Here is a 24,394-nt window from a genome sequence, read left to right as displayed (position 1 = left end):
GGTTCCAAGATTTGCTAGCATGGCTCACAGAACTCTGGGAAACACTACTTACATCTACCCATAGATTATGGAGACTCTAAAAAGCATACAGATGGACAGCCAGATGAAAGAGAGGCAGAGGACAGGGTATATGGGAAAGGGCTCAGAGCTCTCTGCCCTTTCCAGGCTCCCCTTCCTCCAAGGACCTCCATGTGTTCACAACCTGGAAGCTGTCAGAAACCCAGACTTCCGGGATATTTCCTGAAGCTTCGTCACCTAGGCATGATCATTTATTAACTCAACCTCCAGCTGCTTTCTCTTTCCTCAAGAAAGGAGGGGGATGGAGTTGACACTTTTGAGCTTCTACTCTTGACTTGGTTTTTCTGGTGAGCAGCCCCCTTGAGAGCCCACCAAGAATCTCCTCATTAGAAGAAAAGACATTCCTATCACCCAGGATATCCCAAGGGATAAGGAGCTCTGTGTCAGAAACCAGGGTCAGAATTAATAGAATAAAAGAAGTATCTAGCACTCCTACTGATCAGAAAACTACAAGGGTTTTAGGAGCTCTGTGTCAGGAACCAGGGGAAGAGACCAAATATATTTCTTATTATATCACATGCATACCCCCACACAGCATTCAATAGGTTAAGATTAGCTTTCTCAACTGCAAGGACGGGGATGAGAAAAATGATCTTAAACAAACTGGACTTCTAGAGAATGACAACAGATTTTAGAACATCGATGAGCAAAATACTCCCCAAGGAAAATCTGTGATGATTTCTAATTTGGTGTTTCTAATTTAATGGCATTAGTAGGAAATCACAGAAGGTCCAGAATAATACAGAAATATGAAGCACCTGACTTACACAGAAGGATTTTTACTTTTTGTCATTCCTTACTGTCCATAGTAGACTCTCAAATAATGTTTTGCAGCTAAGTTTAAAAGACTAATTACTTCGGGAAAGAAATGAGTTAAATCTGATGTAATAAACCATTATGGGGGAAGATACCTCACAGTAAGAAGGGACGTGTATGGGCCAACATTTACCTTCTTCAGAGATTAAAAAAAAAGATATAATGATTTGTTTCCTTAAGCTTTCTTCACATTGCTCGAACCAAAGAAAACACAACATAACCTGCCTCCCTTAGAATGGGATCAATCAACTGATCCAGATGAACAACCTGTTAGCAAAGAGATGCAAAGAATGATGTTCCTGTGATTACTGCCCTCTCTTCTACCATAGGACAGCCCTTGCAGGACTACTCTGAAGTAGAACAAGACCTGCAACACCCTCAGTTTCCTCATCCATGAAACAAAGACAGCAGGACCATCCCGTGGAATTCTGAGGAGAGCTAAGCGCTGGTCCTGATGTAGGACACATGGTGAATCTTTGGTGTAGATTACATGCTCTTGTTATTTATTTTCAAAGCAGCACAATATAATTCAGTGACATTCCTAATACTAGGTCTCTGCCGAAGACAACCAGATGTAACCAAAACAAACAAAAAGGGAGAAACAAACTTTTGATATTCTGTTTCCAGCAAATCATCAGATAACCATGAGATTCAGATACACATGGATTTCAATCATTATTTAGTGGAATCCCCAAAAATGGATGTTTTAAGGACTCTAGATCCAAGTGAAGAGTTTAAAAACTATTTGGCTTGTTAGATGCTGTAATGTTTATGTACACATAAGTAAAATCATGTAAAACATTTTAAAATGTATTAATTTCAAAAGAATAATATATGACATAGATTTCAATATAATCATAGGGTTACAAACAACCAAATGCTGGCACTTATGAATAGAGGCTATTACAGATAACAGGTAAATGTACCCATTCCAACTTTCATATGAATTCAACTTAAGAACAAACCTAGACAACCTATCTTGTTCGAACCCAGGGACCGCCTGTAGTGAATTTGTGTATTTCTCCAAGTTTTCCTCTCCGTATCTATCTTTAGACTTTGTAAGAAAATGTCCTTAAATTAGGGTTATGAAGCACTACATAAAATTTGGAGTCTCGAAAAGAGCTGTTGTCATGTCAATAAAGATCATGAAGCCCACTGAGGTCACATAACCCGCCCAGTCATACACTTACTAGTAATCATAACTTTTTTTTTTTTCCTTTGAGACAGGGTCTTGCTCCATTGCCTATTGCTAAGGCTGAGCTCATAGCAACCTCAAACTCTTGGATTCAAGTGATCCCCCTGCCTCAGCCTCCAGAGTAACTGGGGCTACAGGTACCCACCATAATGCCCTGCTAATTTTGTCTATTTTTAGGAGAGATGGAGGTCTCGCTCTTGCTCAGGCTGGTCTCCAACTCTTGAGCTCAAGGGATCTGCCTGACTCCCCCTCTCAGAGTGCTAGGATTACAGGTGTGAGCTACCACACCTGGCCTAATCATATCTTTTATGTTACATTTTTCTTTGATTTCTGTATTATAATGGATTATAAGCAGACCTAAATCTTTCTAAACCATAAAAAGACCTAGCTGGCTGGGCACAGTGGAACTCTGTCTCTCTATTAAAAAAAAAAAAAAAAAAAAAGAGTCTGGGCACGGTGGCTTACGCCTGTAATCCCAGCACTCTGGGAGGCCAAGATGGGTGGAATACCTGAGCTGAGGAGTTCAAGACCAGCTTGAGCAAGAGCCAGACCCCATCTCTAAAATTAGCCTGGCATTGTGGCAGGTGCCTATAGTCCCAGCTACTTGGGACACTGAGGAAAGGGGATCACTTGAGCCCAAGAGTCTGAGGTTGCTGTGAGCTATAACACCATGGTACCCTACCAAGGGCAACAATCTGAGGCTTTGTCTCAAAAAAAGACAAAAAAAAAAAAAAAAAAGACACTAGCAGTGATACAGTAACATTATTAAGTAAACCAGACCTTAGAATGAGATCTTATTTTAATAGTTCAAAATTGTTAACAACTTAAATGCCCATCAATGTGAACACATAAATAATGGTACATCCAATGGAAATAAAAAAAGAAAATAAAAAAGACTATTGGAACATACAACACAAATGAACCTCAAAACCATAATGCTGAGAGAAAGAAGACAGATGATGAAAAGAATACTTACTGTATGATCTCAGTTATATGTATAAAATTCTAGAGTAGAGAAGTCTAATGAATACAGACAGAAACCTGTTGGTGGTTGCCTGGAGAGGGTGTGGAAGGAGTGACAGATCGATTACCAAGAGGTATAAGAAAACTTTTTGGATGTGATGGAGCCATTCATTATCTTGATTGTAGTGATGATTTCATAGATATATGATTAAGTTAAAGCTGATAAAAAGTATATATTTTAAATATGTGCAATTTATTATACTTGGACCCAATAAAGTTGATAGGGAAAAACCTTATTGTCCAAATCTGTTTCATAGCTCCTTTTACACAATTATGAAAAAGCATTAGCAAGTATATTATCTTCTTATAAGTCAGCAACAGTGATCCTAAGACTTTCAGTTACCAAACAAGAGAAGTAATGAAAATATCTTCTGGCTTATATCTTTAAAAATGTTTAATTTATTTGGAAATAATGCTGTCTCAAAGCTTAGAAGAATGGGCCACTCTACAAATAACATAAGCCAGTTAAATATAGTTTGGTGATTTCAATATTTCTGTAAATGTTATGAAATGGATTCTGTCATTAACTATGATTTAAATGGATATGTTGGAAATAGCTTTTCCTTTGGAACTTATTGGCAGTCTAGCAAATATACAATCTGTAGAATATCTAGCATGCAAACTCACTCAAAAGACAAAATTGTTCTCAAAGTATCCAAAAGTAATACATGGCATTCTACTCTGAACTCTAAGGTCAATTTACAGTCTGTCTGCTGTAGTTTCTGGAGGGGAGTGAATGGCTGATAGGAGGCATTTAAACATTTGCTGAGTATATTTCAGACTGGCCCAGGTGCCAGGTCAGACTTTGATGAAAAATGTATTGTTAGTTCAAAGTCCTAAAATGATCTACTCTAGTGCTTTGCAAAGTTGAAAATGTATGGGGGGAAAAACACCAATGTTACCCCACCCATAACCAAACAAGTTAAAAAATGTTTTTTTATGGGAACAAATGTAAAACTTTGCTACTTTTCTTGTGATCTTTATTCAACTCTAAAATGAAAATTTACAAATTAAATTCATACAAAACTACAAAATCAGAAACATTTAAAATTAAGTTAACTTGATAGATTATGTTTTGCTGAAATTATTATAAATGGTCTTTCACATCTTTCACGGTGAATAAGGTGTGGACAGCCACAATGTTGGTTTCATTTTTTGTTTAGTTTGGTTTTTAACTACAGCCTATTTAGTGGATTCCTTGCCAGTAGGATACCTCAACTCTGCCAAGTAGCTATTTGACAGCAAACAGGTTGTCTAACTTCCCAGTTCCTCAGTTTCCCTGTCAACAAAGTGTAGATTACCATATTTATTATAACTGCTAACATAGAAGTATTTCCAATGCTTTAACTACATTCATTCATTTCCATCAGGACACTGTTGTGAGGTGGCCATTATTATTGTTCCTATTTTCCACAGAGAGAACCTGAAGCTCAGGAAAAGTAACGTGCCCAAGGCCATGTTGCCAGTAGGATTCCAGTTGAAGTAGGATTCAAGCTAGACCTCCATGGTTAACCACCATCCTTGTACTAATGTACTTGTATTACTAGAGCTCAAAAATAATTCCTAGCTCATCAAGCTTAAATGCATTTAATATATGTAAATTACCTAGAATTACATATGACTCACAATATCAGCCAATAAATGTCAGCGATTGTTGTTTCTGGTATCTCCCGTAACTTTTCTTTGAGAATGCAGTGATGTCCCACAGATTTCCACTTGACCAGAAAGCATCAAGTACACATATGTAGTACTAAGTCCCCCGCAGTGCTTTTCTCATTGGTCTGGGCCAATTAAAGTGATGAGATAGCATCTGTACATTCATGCAATTTGATACAATATGTGGCCCTATAAATATTGTAGCACTAACTAGAATAAAAGCACATTAATTCTGTTTTATATAATCTTCAGAATAAAAACTGGTAGACACCTCAAAATACATCCAAGGATGCTACTCTTTCCAAGAGACAATTTATAAAACTGCTTATTGATTTTTACTTTTAAGACAACATGTGATAACTCTGACCTGTTTAAAATCAAGAGTTTTTGTCCCTGATGAATTGTAACTCGATCTTTCATCTCCTTTTTGCCCCCTACCGTACCTGGCACATGGCTGGGACTCACATGTTTGGTGAATTGAATCCTGGAGCTACCAAAGGCAGGGAGAAATTACCCAGACACGGGCAGAACAGAAGGACTACAATGCCATATAGATCAGCAAGAATCATGCAATACAAACAATAAAAACACCAACGCCAATCCCCTCAAATCCAAGCAAAGAACACTTATCATTGATAAATATAGGTGTGATTGACTCAGAGAAGTTGAGCTCAGATGGGGTGGGCTCAGCTCATTGACAACTGTTGAGTTCAAATCATTTTTTTCCTTTTATATTTACAATTTCCTTGCCATTATGAATAAATAAGTCTTATTCTCTGGGCTTCCATATTTGAGACTGGCTAAACTTAGAAAAGATTGGAAACAAGGAATGACTGCAATGACTGGCCTCTCCGCCATTCGAGGGCAGACGTGGCTATCTTCCTGAGTTTAAACCAACCACGCTGATTAAGCCCGCAGTCCCACGCATCCCCCATCCCTGAGCCGCAGCGGTGGTGCAGGTGAAATTCGCAGTCACGTTGATGTCATGCCGGGTAACGGGACTCGTCAGGGAACTGCTCTGGAACGTCCACTCCAGGACTGCGGGGAAAACATGGCTCCTGGTTCGTTCCCGTGGATCCCTCCCTGTGACCCGGGCAGCGGAAGTGGGGCTCGAGATGGGAGAGTGGAAGAGAAAGTGCGAAGAAGCGCGATTAGAACATAGCTGCGCTGCAACCTGGGCGGAGGGGTGGGTGTGGACGCCCGGCCAATTTCCTAGTTGCGGGTTCCTGAGGCTGGAGGGATCCTGGATGCCCCAGCCTCGCATGTGGCCAATTACAGACCCAGTGCTGTGCCCTTATAAAGAACCTCTTTCAGTACGAGCTGCTTCCACCGCCAGGCAGGGGCGGAGACCGGCAAGGGATCCAGATCACTGGGCCTCCGGAAGTCAAAACGGGCCTGCAGATAACCGCTTAAGACCCTGAAACCACCAGGCCACAGTCGCCAGGACAGACAGTGGTCAGAATCCCCTCAGGAGTTTTGAAGAATGCACACCCTGGGGCCACTAGGTAAAATCTATGGTGGGGTGTGAAAATCTGTACCTTTCCAAAAGCTGCTTTAAAAAGACGAGCCTCGGGAACTACCTGTCTCGTCCCAGCAGGGCTTCTCCCTCCTCACCCCTCTGCCCCCACAATCAGTCCCAGACCAAAGGAGAAACGCCTTTTCCTGGTCCAAGGCTGCCAACCTCGTAGAATCGCCGCCAAAGATCACCGAGCCAAGGGCGACCCCCAGGCTCCGCCACGCCCCCCGATCTGGCCGGCGGCGCCCGGGGTCCCAGCCCAGCGCCTGTACCTTTCCCGATGACTTCCAGCAGCTCCTTTTCCTCCTGGGTCAACTCGCCTTTCTTTATGTGAACCATTGCTTTCGCCAGCTTGAAGGTTATTCTGTTTCTTTGGGAGTATTAAAACGAAACGATGTATCTGTATTAGGAATCTCAGCCACAGTGAGGCAACTTGAGATCAAGACACTGAGTAGCCGACCGCAGAAGCCCCGCTCCTCTCTCCACTCGAGCCGGCTGGCTGGGACCGGGCGAGCTCCGGCGAGCCGGGCGGGCAGTCTCCACAGGCCCAGCTGCAGTCACCTCCCCTCGCCTGTCATTGGCGCTGCGGGGAGGAGGAGCTGCGGGAGGCGGCAGCGAGAAACTCCCATTGGAGCAGCCTGGGAGGGAAAAACCAAATAGGGACAACCAGAGGGGGAATTAAATTCTTAATGCATGTTCCCAGCCTCTATCCTGCCAGGTTTAAATATTTGGGTACGCGCAATATTTAAAATTTTCTATTTTTCAGTTCTGTACTTAGTAATGGTTTTTAGGGGAGACCAGAGGCCACCGGATCTTGTTACCCCACCACCATGTCCCGAACAGTGGCGCGGTCCTTCGGGGGGCGGGCTGGGAGGCGGGGCAGGAGGCGGGGCTGCTCCGGGTTCCGTGTGTCTATGTCAATGTGTCTGTCCTTCACTCCTCCATTGTCTGCCGCCGCTTCTGCTACTGCTGCTACTGCTGCTACTGCCGCTGCACGAATCGCCGCAGCCCCCAGCCTTGCGCGTCGTCGCAACCTCCTCTGACAGGTGAGAAGCAGGCCAGGTGGGAAAGGGGTGCCGGGAGGGTTGCCGGAGCCGCGACCGCCGCCCAGCCAGGGGCTTCAACCGGGGCCAGAGCTGGCGGGGAGGAGGAAGCATGTGCCTCTTGGGGAGCCTTCCTGCCCTTGGTCGGAGAAGCCCCTGCCCTACTTCGTTATCGCCGGGCGTACCATGCACGGGTTCCCCGAGAGGAAGACCGCCGGCTCGCCGCGTTTGGCCGCCCCTGGAGACCCGGGGACCGCGCGCGGGCGGGTCCAGCCACGCGGTGGGAAGTGGCGGGTACACAGGGTCTTGTGCGTGGCAGCGCCAGATGCGGCTCCCAGGGAGGCCGGGACCGGTGCTCTGAGCTAGGGGTAGGGAAGAGAACCCCCATTTCGGGCAAGGTGAGCGCAGGAGGAGAATAGATTCGGGGAAAGGTAGTTTTCTTTTGGCAAGCCTGTCTTTCCCACTACTTGTCATCTCTTCTTTGGCCTCTGTGGAAGCTGTAGAAGAAAACCGGACCTAATCGCCCTTTGGGGCCTGTTAAGGATGTTTGGAAACAATTTACACTTGCACTAATACTTCATCTATTAGAGACAGCCTGGGGGGAGGAGGACGGAAGGGCCTTTTGGCTCGGCCAGAGTTCTAAGTCTCTTTGTAACTCAGATCTTGAGATTTGTGGAAATAGGAGTGAGTGGAGAAGGTGGAGATTAAATTGGTGATGCTGTCTATATATATAGCCTTAGATTAGCTTCTTAATCCAATCTTCATGGGTAGTCAGGGTGGGTGAAATAGAAGTGGATAACCTCCTGTGGCTCAGAAACAGGGCTTGCTTGCTAAACTATGAAGTCATTTATTTCTCCAGGTTGCATATCTATAACATTTACAGCATCCATGAAAGTTTCTTTAGATATTAATGTTTATGTTTTACTGGTATTTCTCTACAGACTAGGTATTAATGTTTCTTTCAAGATCTGTATATGTCAAAGGGAAATAGTTGGATAATTATGTAGATGGTTTTGTAAAGTATCCCCTGAACCTTTCTTTCTTCCCACATTGCAGTATAAAACCTGAAATGCATTTTCCTCTGGCCATACGCCTTCATTTTGCTGGAAGCATTCACTGACACTTCTGAAATCCTGCAAAATATGTTTATCATTATTTCCTGCCTTTAGCTAAAATCTCTGAAACTCCAGCTGTCTGCCCCTCCCCCAAGCCCTCAAGGCCTCAACATGAGAGGCTGGCACAGATATGAGCCAGAATATCTTATATGAAAAGACTTTGAAATTATTTAACTCCATGTACAACAAAGAAACTTTGATGATGCTTTAATAATGATGTGTCCGTTCAAACAAGTACCAAGGCTTTTGAGCGTGACCAATCTTTTGTAATGCTGTTACTGTCACAGAATTGATTTATAAGTAGTACCAGGCAGAAGAAGCCTATGAACCCAAGAAAATGATTAAGGAGTAATCTCCAGAAACATGTGATTTAGCATCTTACTAACAGATGCATAGACAGAATTGGGTACTTCATTGCTAGTATTTCCATCTCTTGTGCCAAATCTGGGCCATGGTTACTTGAAGGTCACACCTGTTTGTCTCACCGAGGTTGTCAGTTCCTTGAGGATAGCAATACATTATATATATTTTTGCTGCTTTATGACACCTAGTTGGTACTTAGTCCTCTGTGAATACATGACTTTAGTAAATTTAGAGACAATGCATTTAAAGACAAAGAAAAATCAACATTTACCTAGAAATACAGATAAATAAAATATTCAGGTTAAATTTCTAGGAACACGCATGTTTTTAGAACAGATAGTGTTCATCAGATGGATTACATTAATTACTTTTGTGCAGTGTAAATATTTAATGTAGGAATAAGATTAGCTAACGAGCATATTAAAATGTATTCACATCAAAGAAGTTTTATTGAGAATAAAATAGCATCTACATATTGAGCATTTGCTCTGTGCCACATATTCTACCAGATACTTTGGGTTGTGTTATTTCAATTATTGTTGTAACAACCCAGGAATTAGCCAATGTTATCCCCATTTCTGCAAATAGGGGAACAGAAACTAAGGGAAGTTAATTAATTTGCCCACAACCCCACAGTTGGGAAGTAAGTCTCATAGCCAGAACAAGAACTTAGATTAGTTTTCTCTTTTCCCTATTGTCTGCCTGTATACCCGGCAATAAAAGGGGAATTATATATTTTGACTAGCTAATAGGTAATACATCCATGTTCAGCATGCCAAAGTACAGAGTCTCCCACCTTTTCCCAGTCTCTTCTCCAAGCCCTGCAACTGATGATTTTTTCATATCCTTCCTAAGATCTTTTGCTTATACGTTCCACGTATATTTCTACTACTTTTAATAGGAATGGTTGCATTCTAAAACACTGTTGTGTCGTGTGATGCTCTTTTCTGTTTCTTTATCTTTTTAAAAAATAACAAGATGTCTGAAATATGTGTCCTCTCATCTCCTTTCTACTCCTACCCTTGATCTATTGCAGTGAATTCCTGGGTGCCCTGCTTCTCTCTCATACCTCTTTCCATCCAGCGAATTTAAGGAACACAGAGCATCCGTCATCCTGTGAATGGTTCTGTGCTGCCCACAGAACAGAGGTCTAGGTTGGGCTTAGGAGGCTCCAGTCCATCTTGTGGTCTCCGGAGGCATTTCCAGGCAGCCAGATCCTCCCACTCACTGGGCTCACAGGTCACCACTCTGCTGTTCCCTAACCTGCCTGTACTTTCCACCCCTTTGTTCCTGCTCTTCTTTTCCTGGAATGACCTTCCTTCCCTCTTCCCTGAGCTCCCTGGATCTGATGAACTGCTCCACTTCCCGGAAACTTTAAATAAAACCTCTTTTCTTCATCACTTCTCCCATCTACCCAGTGAAGGGAATATAGACAGTAGTAAACACAGGGTCATAAGTAAAATCTTTGTTGACAGACAACAAGGCTGCTGGTACCAATTTTGTCATCCTTCCCTTCTTTCTTATCCTATGGATCTTAGCCATTCCTCTCTTACCTCCCTCCAAGTTGACATCTTTGCTTCATTTGGAACTCCATGAAAATGCCTAAAACAAACATTGTTCTCATCACATTCTGTTATAATTATTATTATTCATAATCTGGCCCTTCTCTTTCTAGGCTATTAATTAACTAGGTCAAATTTACTCTTGTTTCTCAAGATCTAACCCTGTGTCTTACGCCTAGTAAGTGCTCAGTACGTGCTGAGTTGAATTCAGTTTGATCTCTAAGTTATTTTTGGGTGGATTTGTTTTCCTATTTGACTAATCCTTCCTGGCAATGTGAGGTGATGTGGCACTAAACACACATAACCATAAACAGGGGCAGAAAGTCATTAAATGTTTTGCATCTCAAGGTTCTTAACATTCTCATGATGCTATTGACTAAGAAAAAAATAGTTCATATGCCCATAACTCTTAATTTCCCCATTAAAGCCCCTGATCTCCGGCTCTCAGCATTAAGATAATGTTATTTCCCATTATGTTGCAAGGGAATAGTTTATTTTTGAGTATTCTATCTTTCAGGATACTGTTTTCCTTGATATTTGTCTTCTTTTCTTAGCTTGATTATGTTCCTTGACTGGATATTTGATGATATTAAGGAAGTTCAGTTTCTTTTAGGTTTGAAATGATAGTATGGGTATATTTTCACAAGATCCTTATCTTTTAGAGATAAGTACTGAATTATTTAAGGAGAGAATGATATGGCATGTGAGATTTGCTTTAATACAATTCTGTGACAGGGGAACAGGGACTGAGTAAGAATATAAATGAGATAAAATGACTATTGTTACTGGTTGAAGTTCAGTGATGAGTACACTGGCTTGATTATATTGTTCTCTCTACTTTTGGATATGTTTGAAATTTTTCATAATGAAGTATTTAAAAGGCAAGTTTGGAAGTATTGTAGCCTCTAAGAAATTGTTGTCTTGGTTTTTTTTTTTAAAACACAACATAAAAAAGTAATATGCATATAAATGTTCTTTTCAGTGTCCTTGGAATTTAGCTCATGCAATTATTCATTTAAGTGTTAAAGTAGTTACACCTAAATCTGCAAGGGACTGTCTTGTGAACAATGCATTTCCATAAACACTTTATATCATATTTTAACTTCTCCACAAAACTAAAAGGTAGGTGGCATTACTCAGTGCTTGTGGCACAGACTTATGAATATCTTACTGGCAGTTAATCTTCTTCTTCTCTGGAAACTGACAAAGTAATTTGCAGACAAATCTAAAGAACGGGTACAAATATATTTAGCTTAAACTGAGAAAATCAAGATGTGAATGGAGACACTGATTTTCTGCTGTGTCTCATAAATCAACTCAGAAGACATTCCCAAAAAAGAAGAGCACCAAAGCTGCTGTGAGCCATTGTGGGGGCAAAGTCTACTGATAGAGAAAAATCAGGGTCAGACTCAGCCCTCGGGTGTGCCTGCTAGGCTTTTACTCAGGCTTTACCTCACTGAATGCTTATTTGGACACCTACTTTCTGAGTAGGCCAATTTCATAACTTGTTTTTCTTGATTTTTTAAAATCTCTTTTATTAGACTTCAGATATATTAAATATCTTTTATAATGTGTCAAACAAATCCTAAAAAAATTTTGAGGGATTTTTAAAGAATGTTTAATTAAAATAAAGTCTCCCCACATTAGCAGGTCATATGCAAAAATGCTTTTAAGGCCTAGACGCTCTGAGGTCTGTTCTGAGGCCACGGATCTCTTTAGCAAGTATCTTTCCGTCAAGCATCTTTAGGTGCCAAGTGGAATGATTTGGCCTGTTCCAAATTTGGCATAGATTGAGTGAAGAGTGCCAAAAATGTTTAGATAGTCGTATTTGTAAACTATCTATTTTGAAAATAAAGGTTTAGGTAACTCACTAAATAAACCATTCTTTGTCAGATGCCAAAGATTCAAAGTCTTCATTATTCTTTCTTGACTTTTAGCATTAGATGTTTTTTCCTTTTTTTTTTTTGTAAGTGTGTGTCAAAAAAAGAAAGAAAAGTATAGTGGTAATATAAGAAAGAATGAAGCTCAATGTCAATACTAAAGGTAGTATAATCCTTTGAACTTTTATTTATCTTCATTCTGGAAACAGTAATATTATAGTAGAAAGACAATAATAACAAATTTGTGTGAGGTGTGGAATTATATTTTTACTTTTCATATCACAACTTATTTTTATGCTAGATGAGGACTGTAAAAAATCTAATTGTTAGATGTACTGTTATTTTTAAGGACTTCAAAATAAATCTTAAGAGAAGTCCTGGGGCAGACATGAGTGGTAATAAGGGACAGAGCACATGGCAACGCAGAGAATATATCATAAGCTGCCATTGGGTGTATATTTTATGATATTCTGTTGTCATCCTGTCCTTTTTGTCGTCACACAGAGGACTTTAATGCTTTGCAGACTAACTTGGATCGCTTCCTGGATTTATCATCATTTCTAAGAAAAAAAAAAGAAAACAGAGGTTAACCTAGGTTTTTCTCAGCGTGCAAGGTAACAGAATATGGCTATTATAAACAGGAAGGAGAGCCCTGGGTTGATGGTGCAGAGGAAACTGTTAGCCAGAGGGAAAGGATGCAATGCCGGCGTTGGGAGTGTGAAGATTGTGTTTTTGTGAGAGACGAACCTCTGGGAGAAACAATTTCAAAACCTGGATCCTCTAATGCTAGAGGTCATGGTGTCATAAATTTTTTAATATTTGAATATCCCCGATCAGTAGAATTTGTTTTAAATTTTCTCTCTCAACGTAATTTTTTTCTTTTCTGAGAACTCTAGGGAGAACTGTTTGGCATTTCAGAGGTAACATATGCTAACTCAGTTTATCGAAATGCTGAACTCAACTTTCAATTAATATTTATGCTCTACTTTATCTAATTCTAAACTATAAAATCTATGAGGCAAATAATGAAAAAGCTGCCTTTGAGAATCAGATAAATAACTCTCTGAGATATTACAAGAGCTTTTGACTCCCTGGAAAGTACACTAAGTGGACAGTGGATCAGGTCCTAGCCCTGACTCTTCCTTATGTGTAAGCTTCAGATGAGCAAGAATCTTTGATCTTCCCAAATGGAATGCATGACCTCAGTCAGCCAAGTGGTTTGACGTGTCGGAACCTCAACTGTCGGTTAGTGGAGGGCCTGGGTTAGATGCATGGTATTCAAACTGTTCTATTTCTTGTGGATGTCCATTATAAGTTAGTAAATAAAGAAACACATTTCACTATTAAAACAATAACAGACACAACTACAATCAAATGCATCCTGTGATGTATTTTAACATACTGGACATTACCAATGTTTGCACTGCCATATTGTGCAATGCTGGAAACAAGGCTCCAACAAGTAAAAAGTGAGCACCATGAAACTTGTCTAATTTGGTCCCTGTTGCATCTCTATCGACTAGTACAAGGCATGGTAATATTTGGTAAACAAATAAATGAATGATTCTCTACATTTATATATATATATTTTAAAAGTGTAATTGAGTGTGTAGCTCTGTACTGGTTTTGATTTTATTTTATTTTTTCAGACAGAGTCTCACCCTGTCTCCCAGGCTAGAGTGCCATGGAATCAGCCTAGCTCACAGCAACCTCAAACTCTTGGGCTGAGGTGATCCTCTTGCCTCTCGAGTAGCTGGGACAGTAGACACCTGCCATAACACCCAGCTAAACTTTTTTATTTTTAGTAGAGACAGGGTCTGCTCTTGCTCAGGCTGGTCTTGAACTCTTGAGCTCAAGTGATCCTCCTACCTTGACCACAGGAGTGCAGCTTCTGGGAGTGTGCAACCACACCCCGCCTACTGGTTCTTTTTTTGTTACTACTACTTTAAGTTTGTATGGTCTACTAGTATAAAGTTGTGTCAAGAAGTACCATTCCGTATCATCGTGTACTGTGCCCCATTAAGCCCTAATCTAGGTTTTCTATCCGATCTGTGTTCTCATTGTGTAATAGGCATGTGTGTGGAAAGTAACTTTGTGTGTGCGTGTGCCCATGAAGCCCTTCCGATAAAGCTTCTTCACCTGCTAGACGGACTTGGGCAGATCCCTTTCTGGGAGGTTGAGAGCAGAGGTTTCTTGGTTGAGAGAACTAATAAGTAAGCAAATGTTTGGACTGATGCCCACCACCACCTTTGAGCTTCCCAAAGGTCCATTCCTACGTTTTTTAAGCAATTGCTCCAAAGCAAAACTCTCCCACTGGTTACTAGTGTAGGGCATTCTTGTTCTCGTTTTTTTCAGGAGATTCTATTTTCTTCTTCTTGATTGAAATCCTCTAAAGAGAAGAACACACTTCAGTACCTCTTACTGTAATAACTTATACTCTGACTTCTCGTTTGAACTAATGGTCACAAACACTCACATCAGTTCTGCATTTGTCAGGCCTCATTAAACTGATGTGCTCTCTGGAAGGTAAATCTCCACTCCTTGCTGATTTTCATCTCCTGGTTTTCCTCATCTTGGTTAGGGAGGCGGCTGTTGTATACACTGTCCTTCAGCTGCATAGCTCCAGGTGCAAAGTCAATCTCGTCAAAATCATCTTTCTTCTTTACTGTGTAAGGTTCAACATCAGTTCACCTATTTGACAATGAAAAAGCACTTTTATGGAGGTAAGAGCATTACAGATGAGACTTTTTACTAAATGTTACCTTTGCCTTTCAATGTAGGTGAAAATCTCAAATGCATAGACACTTTCTAAAAGGTTGCATAAGATAGTGTTAAAGGGTTTAAGTTATTCCATGGAGTAGGGCTAGGACATGATGTAATCAATGAAAGGTTGAGAAGCAGGTGTAACTTTTTGCCATCAGTGTATTTATAGTTTTAAAAATGCTAATTAAAATAAAAGAATATAGAGACCATCTCATTTTTTTTTTTCTAAGCTTAAAGCTCAAGAGCTTGACCAGCCTGAGCAAGAGCGAGACCCTGTCTTTACTAAAAATAGGAAAACTAGCCAGGCATCGTTGTTGGTGCCTCAAGCCTAAGAATTTGAGGTTTCTGTGAGCTACAATGATGCCATGGCACTCTACCCAGGGTGACAGAGTGAGATTCTGTCTCAATAAAATGAAAGTGTTTCCTTTAAATGGCATATTTGAAAATCAGACATATTGCTTTATAGTGCTGTTATTACTCAGATTGAGCACCTACTTTTTTTGTTTCTTTTCAGTGTTTTGTTATAAACATATTATGCATAAAAAGAGTATGTATGTTGCGGGATGTGATATGATCAGACACACCAGCTAGCTTCAGAATGGGCACCTACTTTTTTTCAGCAGATTAGACTCTGAATTATCTCAGATTCTCTAAAATTAAATCTTCTATCAAACAATGAAATTTCTCATCTTTGAGAGGAATCAAAATGTCCTGGAGACTCTGGGGAAAATTCTTTTTTAAAAGAGTTTCATAAATCTGTTAATTAAAAAGAGTTTTGTTAAATGACAGCACTACGCATTTAGTTTATCATTGTCCTTTATTGAAGGAAGACATCGCTTTGCTGGGTAATTTCTGGAATACATGTTTTTAATCAACTAAGTTACTATCTGACATTTTGTACTTAAAGTGTTGGTTAAATAGATATATTTCAAAAATAAATGTGGAAAAAATGATATTTTTTTTTGCAGCTTTTGGCCAGGGCTGGGTTTGAACTCGCCACCTCCAGCATATGGGGCTGGTGCCTTACTCCATTGAGCCACATATTTTTAAATAGATTTTTAAATCGACACATAATAATCATACATATTTAGGGCACAGTGTGGTGTCTTGAACATATGTAGTGTGATGATCAAATCAGAGTCATTAGCTTACTCATCACCTCAAACACTTGTTGTTTCTCTATGGCGAGAACACTCAATCCAGTTCTTTTGAAGTGTGCAATACACTTTTACTGACTGTAGTCACCCTGCTGGGCAGTAGAACATCATAACTTTTTTCTCTTCCATGACTGTAACTTTGTACCTGTTGGCCACCTCTCCCCAGGTTTCCTTCCCTCCTGTTCTCTGCAGCCTCTGATAACCTCTGTTCTACTTCTGTGAGATGGACTTTCTTTAGATACTACATATGTGAGATAATGTATTTGCCCTTCTGTGCTCAGCTTATTGCACTTACCATAATGTCCTCTAGGTTGATTCATGTCACAAATGACAGGATTTCATTCTTTTTTATGGCTGAATAGTATTCCATTGTGTATATATGTCACAATTTGTTTATTCATCCAACAATGGACACTTAGGTTGATTTCGTCTTCACTATTGTGAATAGTGCTGCGGTAAACATGGGATTGTGGATATATCATTCCCTATGCATATGTTGTATATACCCAATAATGGGATTGTTGCATTATGTGGTAGTTCTATTTTTTTTTTTTTTTTGAGACTTACTCTTACTCTGTCACCCTGGGGTTGAGTGCCATGATGTCATTATAGCTCACAGCAACCTCAAACTCTTGGGTTTAAGTGATCCTCTTGCCTCAGCTTCGTAAGTAGCTCAGACCACAGGTGCCTGCCATAATGCCCAGCTAATTTTTCTATTTTTAGTAGAAACAGGGTCTCACTCTCTTACTCAGCTGGTTTGGAACTTCTGAACTCAAGGGATCCACCCACCTCAGCCTCCCAGAAGGCTAGGATTACAGATGTGAGGCACCACACCCGGCCAGTAGTTTTACTTCTAATTTTTTGAGGAAGCTTCATACTATAGTCCATTTGGCTGTGTTAATTTGCATTTCCAGTAACAGTGCATAAGAGTTCCCCTTTCTCTTCATCCTTGACAGCATTTGTTATTTTGTATTTTATGTTTTTGAGAATAGTCATTCTAACTGGGATGATGTAATTGTTTATTATGGTTTTGGTTTGTATATCAGTGATATGTTATTTCATTAAAACTTTAAAAAAACCTTATATGTTCAGGAATTACAGCTTTTCTTTTAGGTACTAGTTTTGATTTAGCAGGAGCTATCTTTTTTTTTTTTATTAATAAAACCTCAACCTCACATCCTATTTTACACACACCTCACATCTTCACAACCTCAACCCATCCTATTTGGGTTGTTTTACTGTTGACTTCGTTCTTTTCATCATGGTAATCTTTAATAATATTCAGTTTCATTTTTTAATGCTGCTGCATCTCTCCTCAATAAGACTGTAATGTAGAAAAATAATACCGTGGCAGGACTAATAAAGGCAGGGCCTGGTGTGAAGAAGGGGTTCTTTGGGAGCTTATACCTGAACTACAAACATTTAGTAGGGTATGCAGCCCCTATTGGAGGATCAAACCCCCCTGCCCCCCCCCACACACGCTGATACAGCAGTAAGGGCATTTTTAAAAATAAATTCTTTCCAAGAGAGGTAGCTCATGCCTATACCTAACATTCTGAGAGGCTGAGATGGGAGGATTGCTTAAGATCCCGAGTTCAAGCTTGAAGTAAGAAGTAAACCCTGTTTCTACCAAAAATAGAAAAAATTAGCCAGGTATGGTAGTGCATGCCTACAGTCCCAACTACTCAGGAGGCTGAGGCAAGAAGATCACTTGAGCCCCAGTTACAATAAGCTGTGGTCATGCCACTGTACTCTATTGGAGGTGACAGAGCAAGACTCTACCTCAAAAATAAATAAATAAAATTTATCATTTTGTGATTTATGTGAAAATGGTTTGAGGGGCTATAGGTGTCCTGTTGCTCATCAAGCATCTCTCAACACAACACACACACACATTTGTCCTTATAGATTTAGCATGCATTGATGATTTTTGCATTAATTCTGGATGTGATGGTTGCAAAAGGTGATTTTCTGATTCCATGTTTTCTTCTCCATTAGATGGCATTCTACTGAAAGAAAATCAATCTTTCCTTTCTTCCCAGTTAGTTCCCTGTCCTTCTGTAATGAAAAATTTGTTTCCTTTAAAAAGAGCATAAATTTATAAGCATAAATGGGTTTTTGCAGTGTGATATTGCTATCCTTAATTATTTTGGTACTCAAATTGTTCAAGCCTAGACCAGTGGTATTGCCCTCAGGATGGCTTCTATGTTGTTTTGATCTATTTTGATTTTTTAAAAACACTTTGTATTTTCTGACACAAGATGTCCCAGAATCATGGTATTTCTTCCCTGCTCCAACCTTGGAATCAGCCATTTGTCCAAGGAAACTTGGATGATAGGGAATGATATTTAGAACTTGGTCCCTTCTTTTTTATGCATAAGTATTATTGCTTGCAACTCTTTTGAAATTAGTTTGAACTTCAACAGGTTAAAATTTCTTTCACTTAACTATATATGATTTTTTAATTATAAAAGTTATATGTGCGTCTATTTATATTATAGAAAATATGTATAGGTATAGATAAGAGAAATAGAATGTCCCCTTAAACCCACTACTCATGTTGACCACTGTTGAGTGCTGGTGTTTTTTCTGTAGCTAAGATCACATCATGTCTGTAGAATTTGGCATTTTGCTGTGTCTACATAGTGTATTGTTTTTATCCAAATCATAAAAATTAGACAATTGCATTTTCAGTCACATCTCGCTTTTTAAAATTCCCCTTTCTTTTTTGCCTTCCCCCCCGCCCCATTACTGCAGTTTCCTAACCTAAAGTATGAACAGTTTGTCTATTATTGATCAGTTTCCTCTTTTTCTGCCTCGCTTCTTAAAACCTGTGATCGTCCCTACTTTCTACCATTGCCCTAAATATCAGAGGATATAAAATTGTGGAAATAAGTATTAGTGTCAAAAGCTATGGAAAACATTTATTTTGTATAGTCTAATTGTGCTTTTCAAAAATTTAATTTTTTAATTTGTTTTTGGAGATAGGGTCTTTCACTGTTGACCTAGCTGGAGTACAGTGGCATCCCCATAGCTCACTGTAACCTCAATCTTCCAGGCTCAAGTGATCCTCTTGTCTTAGCTTCCTGAGTAGCTGGGACTATAGACTTGCACCACCCTGGGCAGCTAATTTTCTATTTTTTGTAGAGATAGGGGTCTTGCTATGTTACACAGGCTGGTCTCAAACTCTTGAATTCTTGGCCTCAAGTGATCCTCCTGCCTTGGCCTCCCAACATGCTAGGCTTATAGGTATGAGCCACTGTGCCCAGTCTGTATTTTAGAGATATGGCAATCCACTTACTTGGTGATAAATTTGGTTTTTCTAAAATTCGACATTAGCCATGAGAAAGGGGCTCATGTTTGTAATCCTAGCACTCTGGGAGGCTGAGGCGGGTGATTGCTTGAGCTTAGGAGTTTGAGACCAGCTTGAGCAAGAGAGAGAGCCCACTAAAAATAGAATACCTAGCTAGTCATTGTGGTGGGTACCTGTAGCCCCAGCTACTCGGGAGGCTGGTTAAATAGAGATCATAAATTGATGAGTACAGTTGAAGTATTTTGGGAGTTAATTTATACTTGAAACTTTTTAGAAATAAGTAGAAATAAAATAAGTAGCATTTATAGTTGTCTTAATTTGTTCCTATGACAAGGTTATAGATGGATATTTAAAATGTAATTTTTGGAATATTTATATTTGTTTAAAAGGAAACAGAAAACCAGCATTCACAACTCAGATAGGAATACTAATAAGTTTATGGTGTAAAATAGTTTTGAAACATTAAGACAAAACTATATCATTGTGCCTATAATATTAATGATATTATAAGAATGGAGGGGACATGAGTATAAAAAATATTTTTGTATTAAAGAAAGGAATATTTGATTTTGTTTAGAAACATTTTTTAACTAGATTATCTCTTATTTCAAATTTTAATTTTTTCAAGTATAAATGCTACAATGTTCATAGAATTTGTTTGGAGATATAATAATTTAGCTTTTTGTAGGGACAGGGTGATTTTGAGTACAAGAACATGTTAGTTTCCAAAACCATGAAAAGGATATTAAACAAGCTAATGTTATTCTGGGCAACAAATTTTATAATGCTATTATAGGCATATATTTAGTTTATTGCTTTGGAGTGTTAATCGTTTAATCTCTTAGAGCCAATTTTTAACATGTGGTACTTTTTTTCTTTTCTTCCTACTCTAAGCACACAATTTTGAAGTTTTAAAAATATTAATTTGAAAATTTCTATTTAGATCTAGTGCTACCTTTTTCATCAATGTAAGTGTTTTGATCCATAAGGATCACTTTAAAACTGCATTGCTCAGTATGTAGCCATTAGCAGCACTGGCTATTTAAGTTGAAATTTTAATGAATAAAAATGAAATAAAATTAAACATTTAGTTCCTTAGTCACATTAGCCACATTCCTAGGGCTCATTAATAACTACCAGATATAGAATATTTCCATTATCACAGTTCTATTGGATGCAAGCGCTAGGATAGGAGTTTACCAGCTACCTAACTTGAGAGCTCATTCTGGCCCACTACTTGTTTTCTTAATAAAGTTTTATTGGAATCTAGCCATGACCATTTACTTAATATTGTCCACGGCTGCTTTCAGACTGTAATAGCAGAATTAGGTATCAACAGAAACCTTAAAGCTCACAAAGACTAAAATACTTTCCTTTTGTTTTTTTTGCAGAAGAATGTGACCTCTACTTTAGAGCATATATGTTCATAAAGTTAAGATTGTTGGAACAGTAGAGCTATTATATGCACAGCATATACTAGTAGTACAGCGTGTTCTAAAAGGCAGGTTATCATAGTTCAAAGATGGGGTAAACCAGAGTATGGGTCAAAAAATAGAGTGTAAGACCAAACCTGGAATTACTAGGCAAGAACAGTCATTCTCTTGTAGGGACAATTAGAAGTAAGTCCTCTGGTAGATCATTTCTTTTCTCATGGTGAGAGAGAACTAAAAGAAAAATATTGGCTAAGACTGAACAGTCAGCATACAAAGTGTCAATCCATTTAAGATAGGAAGGACAGTGGGAAGGCTTAGTACCCAGGTGCCAGGAGATCCATCCATGCTGAGGGCCCATGGTTGCACTTGGGCCTGGAGTCTGGTTGGGAGTTAGGTGATGTAATCTGCAAAGGGAACATTAGAAGGTTAGTAAAGTGAGGTAGGGTGAAATATGACTAACATTTTAGACTGAAAAACTTTTCAATTTAACCTTTCAATTTGGACTTATTAAATAGGGATTTATTCAAAAGTGTTCAAATCATTAACAGAGCATCAACCTTCTAAATTTTGATTGATTGGATCATTTTAGTATTTTATAGTCCTCTTTTATCTTGTGATGTGTCCCAAGAAATGTTATCTCTTAGTGACATGTGAAATGCTTAGATCCATTCTGTTACCGTTTTATCTATAATTTTTAATACATTTTAAATCTTGAAATTGTTCCATTTGGTGGGACATGTGCTCATGGTCTGTGCTTGGCTTATAGTTTTTAACTTTTTTTAACTTAGGTATTTTTCATTAATTGATTTTAAGTTGGAAAGTGTAGTACAATGCACTAAAAGTTACCTTTTGACAGTGGCCTGATAGAACTGCCTTTGCTACACTTTGTTATTTTCTCAATTTTAAGCTGGCAGTTTCTTATCCGAAATGACCTTGCTTATCTTAGGGCAGGGCTTTTGTAAGAGCTCACAGAGTACCTTATAAAGACTGACCCTCAGTGCAGCAGATTATAATGTAGCGTGAAGAGCTAAATTTAGAAGAAAGCCAAGCCTCTGCCCCAAATAGTAACAGCTAAAGGATAGATACTCTCTGTAAGCAGATTATCTTCATTTAGTCTTCACTACCAGTGGGTGAGTTTTTTCTTTGTTCTTGTTTATTTCATTTCTTGGTATTACTTATATCAAAATCTTGGAGTACATTTTTGTGGTTGCATGTTGTTATTTTCTACATGGAATATATGGAGAGTGTGAAAAATAAGAATACGTAATGGGGCTGTGAAGGAAACTTTTGTGCTTAGAAGTGAACTAAGTATAAAAGCCAAAGGTTTTGAAAATATGCTACATTTGGTGATAATTCTTAATAAACAGAAAAAATAGAAACAAGGTGCAAAGGTAAATAATTAGGGAATTCCAAGAATTTGTATTCTAAACCCCAAAATAAAAGTTTTACAGGGGCTTACACTTCACAATTTTTTAAATTTACAAAATAAAAACATCTTTAGCTTCATCTGCTAGGGAAGCTGATGCAGGAGGATCACCTGAGCTCAGGAGTTGAAGGATGGCCTGGTAACATAATGAGACCCTAAAAAAAAAAAAAAAACCAAACAAATAAAAATAAATAAATAAGTAAATAAAAACATCTTTGGCAGAGAGTGATTCTTTGCTTACATGTTCACCTGCTAGAGAAGTTGCAGGCGAGCTGAGCTCTATTTTTGTTACTGCATTATGGTACAGGAGCTAAGATCTTGACAGATTTTGTTTTTCTTTTTGCTAATATAAAAATACATTTTGTGTGATATTTATTGTATTGGGGTGGTAGAGAGACCATGAGCGAGACACCTCCATATATCACCATCACTTTGGCACCAGTGAAATATTTGCTGATCATGATGAGTGCTAAAAAAATGCCAACAGGGAGCTTCCTGAATAAAAGTTTTGCAGTGAATAAAAATAATGTGTTAAACACTCTATTTCCACCATCCATCAAAAGAAGTGGGATTTCATTGGTTAAGTTTATAGCATTTGTTAACTATTTCAGTTTGTGGCTACAGCACAATACACAAAGAACAAACAATTACTTTCTCTACCCTCCTTCTAGTCTGAAAGTCTATTGTTTCAGCTATCACATTGTATTGCAAATATTTGGATTTTATCCCTCCCACTGGGTTCCTTGAGGACATGGATTCTGACTTAATGACCTGTGTATCTCAAACCATGATGTATGAAGTTCATTTTACTTTATAGGATTGATAAAAAAATTTCATCTACTCAAATCATACAATAAATTACTTCCTGTGCTTATTTTATTTTTAATTATTTTCACTTTTGAAATAATCATCAATTTGAAGTTTTCAATGATAAGCTACATGCTTCTCTTCTTTATAGAGTGGGAAGGAAGATTTGATACATAAATTAAAACCTGTAGAAAGTAATTAAATAAGGTACTTGAAGACTATATTGATTGTTTGATGATGTAAGTAATTGATGAAATCTAGACATTTTCAGATCGATTTCTAAAAGCTTTGGTAGGTGATAATGTCTTTAAAAAAATGCACATTATCTGAAATGTTTGACCAGCATAATCTAAGCAATGTACATATTTTCAGTTTATAATATTTATGCCTACAAGCTTATTCTCAGTTGTTAAAAAGTCTTGTGGAGTAGATTTTACAATTTTTTAAAAAGATATTTTATTATATGTCTCCTTGTATATTAAATATAGTAGAAGAATATAAAGTGCCCCGATCCCCATCCACTGAGGCAAAAAAAAAAAATCTTTTTTTAAACTTGTTAACAGTTTCTTGTATCCCTCTTAAATTTCTCTTGCATAGAAAATCATACGTGCATGGCCTTTTAAACCAAATATTTAACATTCTTTCCTTCAACGTGCTTTCGAGGTTGGCTTAAAACTCATCTCTGTCAGTGCAGCAGCTTATTTGACAAATATTTACTAAACGCTCATACTTTGCTCACTATTGAGGTGCTAAGGATACAACCTGAAGTAAAACCTAAGAGGTCCCTATCCCTTTGGAGGTCATACCTTCATGGGGGAAATAGGCCACAACCAGATAATAATAAAATGTCAGGGGTGGCGCCTGTGGCTCAAAGGAGTAGAGTGCTGCCCCATATGCTGGAGGTGGCGGGTTCAAACCCAGCCCTGGCCCCAAACTGCAAATAAATAAATAAATAATAAAATGTCAGGTACTGCTAACGCCTCTGAAGAAAAATAAAGCTAGGTAGGGAGAGAGGGTGACAGGGGCCAACTTTATGAGGATGATTAGGGAAGGCCTCTCTGAAAAGGAGGCATTTGAATGAAGGCAGGAAGTCAGCCATGTGACTGACAGCTAGGAGGTTCCTTCCCAAAAGAGACACACGGTACCAAGCCTGAGAAACTGGACTTTGCCTTGCCCGTTGTAAGAAAAACAGAGGACAGTGTGTCTGGAATTCAGTGATGGAAAGAGGTGTGTGTTGAATATACATAG

The 24,394-nt window shown here is 38.8% G+C and overlaps 2 protein-coding genes across 3 annotated transcripts in view; one reads left to right on the top strand and one right to left on the bottom strand.

Moving 5' to 3' along the window:
• The window catches only part of ANKMY2 (ankyrin repeat and MYND domain containing 2), a 39,529-nt gene extending 32,666 nt beyond the window's left edge, over positions 1-6,863 (bottom strand). Inside the window, exon 1 of one of the 2 annotated variants that reach the window (XM_053609642.1) lies at positions 6,557-6,863. In XM_053609642.1, coding sequence (XP_053465617.1) covers positions 6,557-6,623 — 67 coding nt within the window. In that variant the 5' untranslated portion in view covers positions 6,624-6,863. The remainder of the gene's footprint in view (positions 1-6,556) is intronic. The other variant, XM_053609643.1, reaches the window with a different exon arrangement.
• Positions 6,864-7,176: 313 nt separating this feature from the next.
• BZW2 (basic leucine zipper and W2 domains 2) overlaps positions 7,177-24,394 on the top strand; it is a 55,223-nt gene continuing 38,005 nt past the window's right edge. Inside the window, exon 1 of the mRNA XM_053608955.1 lies at positions 7,177-7,330. The gene's annotated coding sequence lies outside the window, so the exon portion shown is untranslated. The remainder of the gene's footprint in view (positions 7,331-24,394) is intronic.

Source organism: Nycticebus coucang, chromosome 11 (genome assembly GCF_027406575.1).
Source record: "Nycticebus coucang isolate mNycCou1 chromosome 11, mNycCou1.pri, whole genome shotgun sequence".
Taxonomy (NCBI): Eukaryota; Metazoa; Chordata; class Mammalia; order Primates; family Lorisidae; genus Nycticebus; species Nycticebus coucang.
Note: the sequence above shows the minus strand (reverse complement) of the source record. Positions and strands in the feature narration are given on the sequence as shown.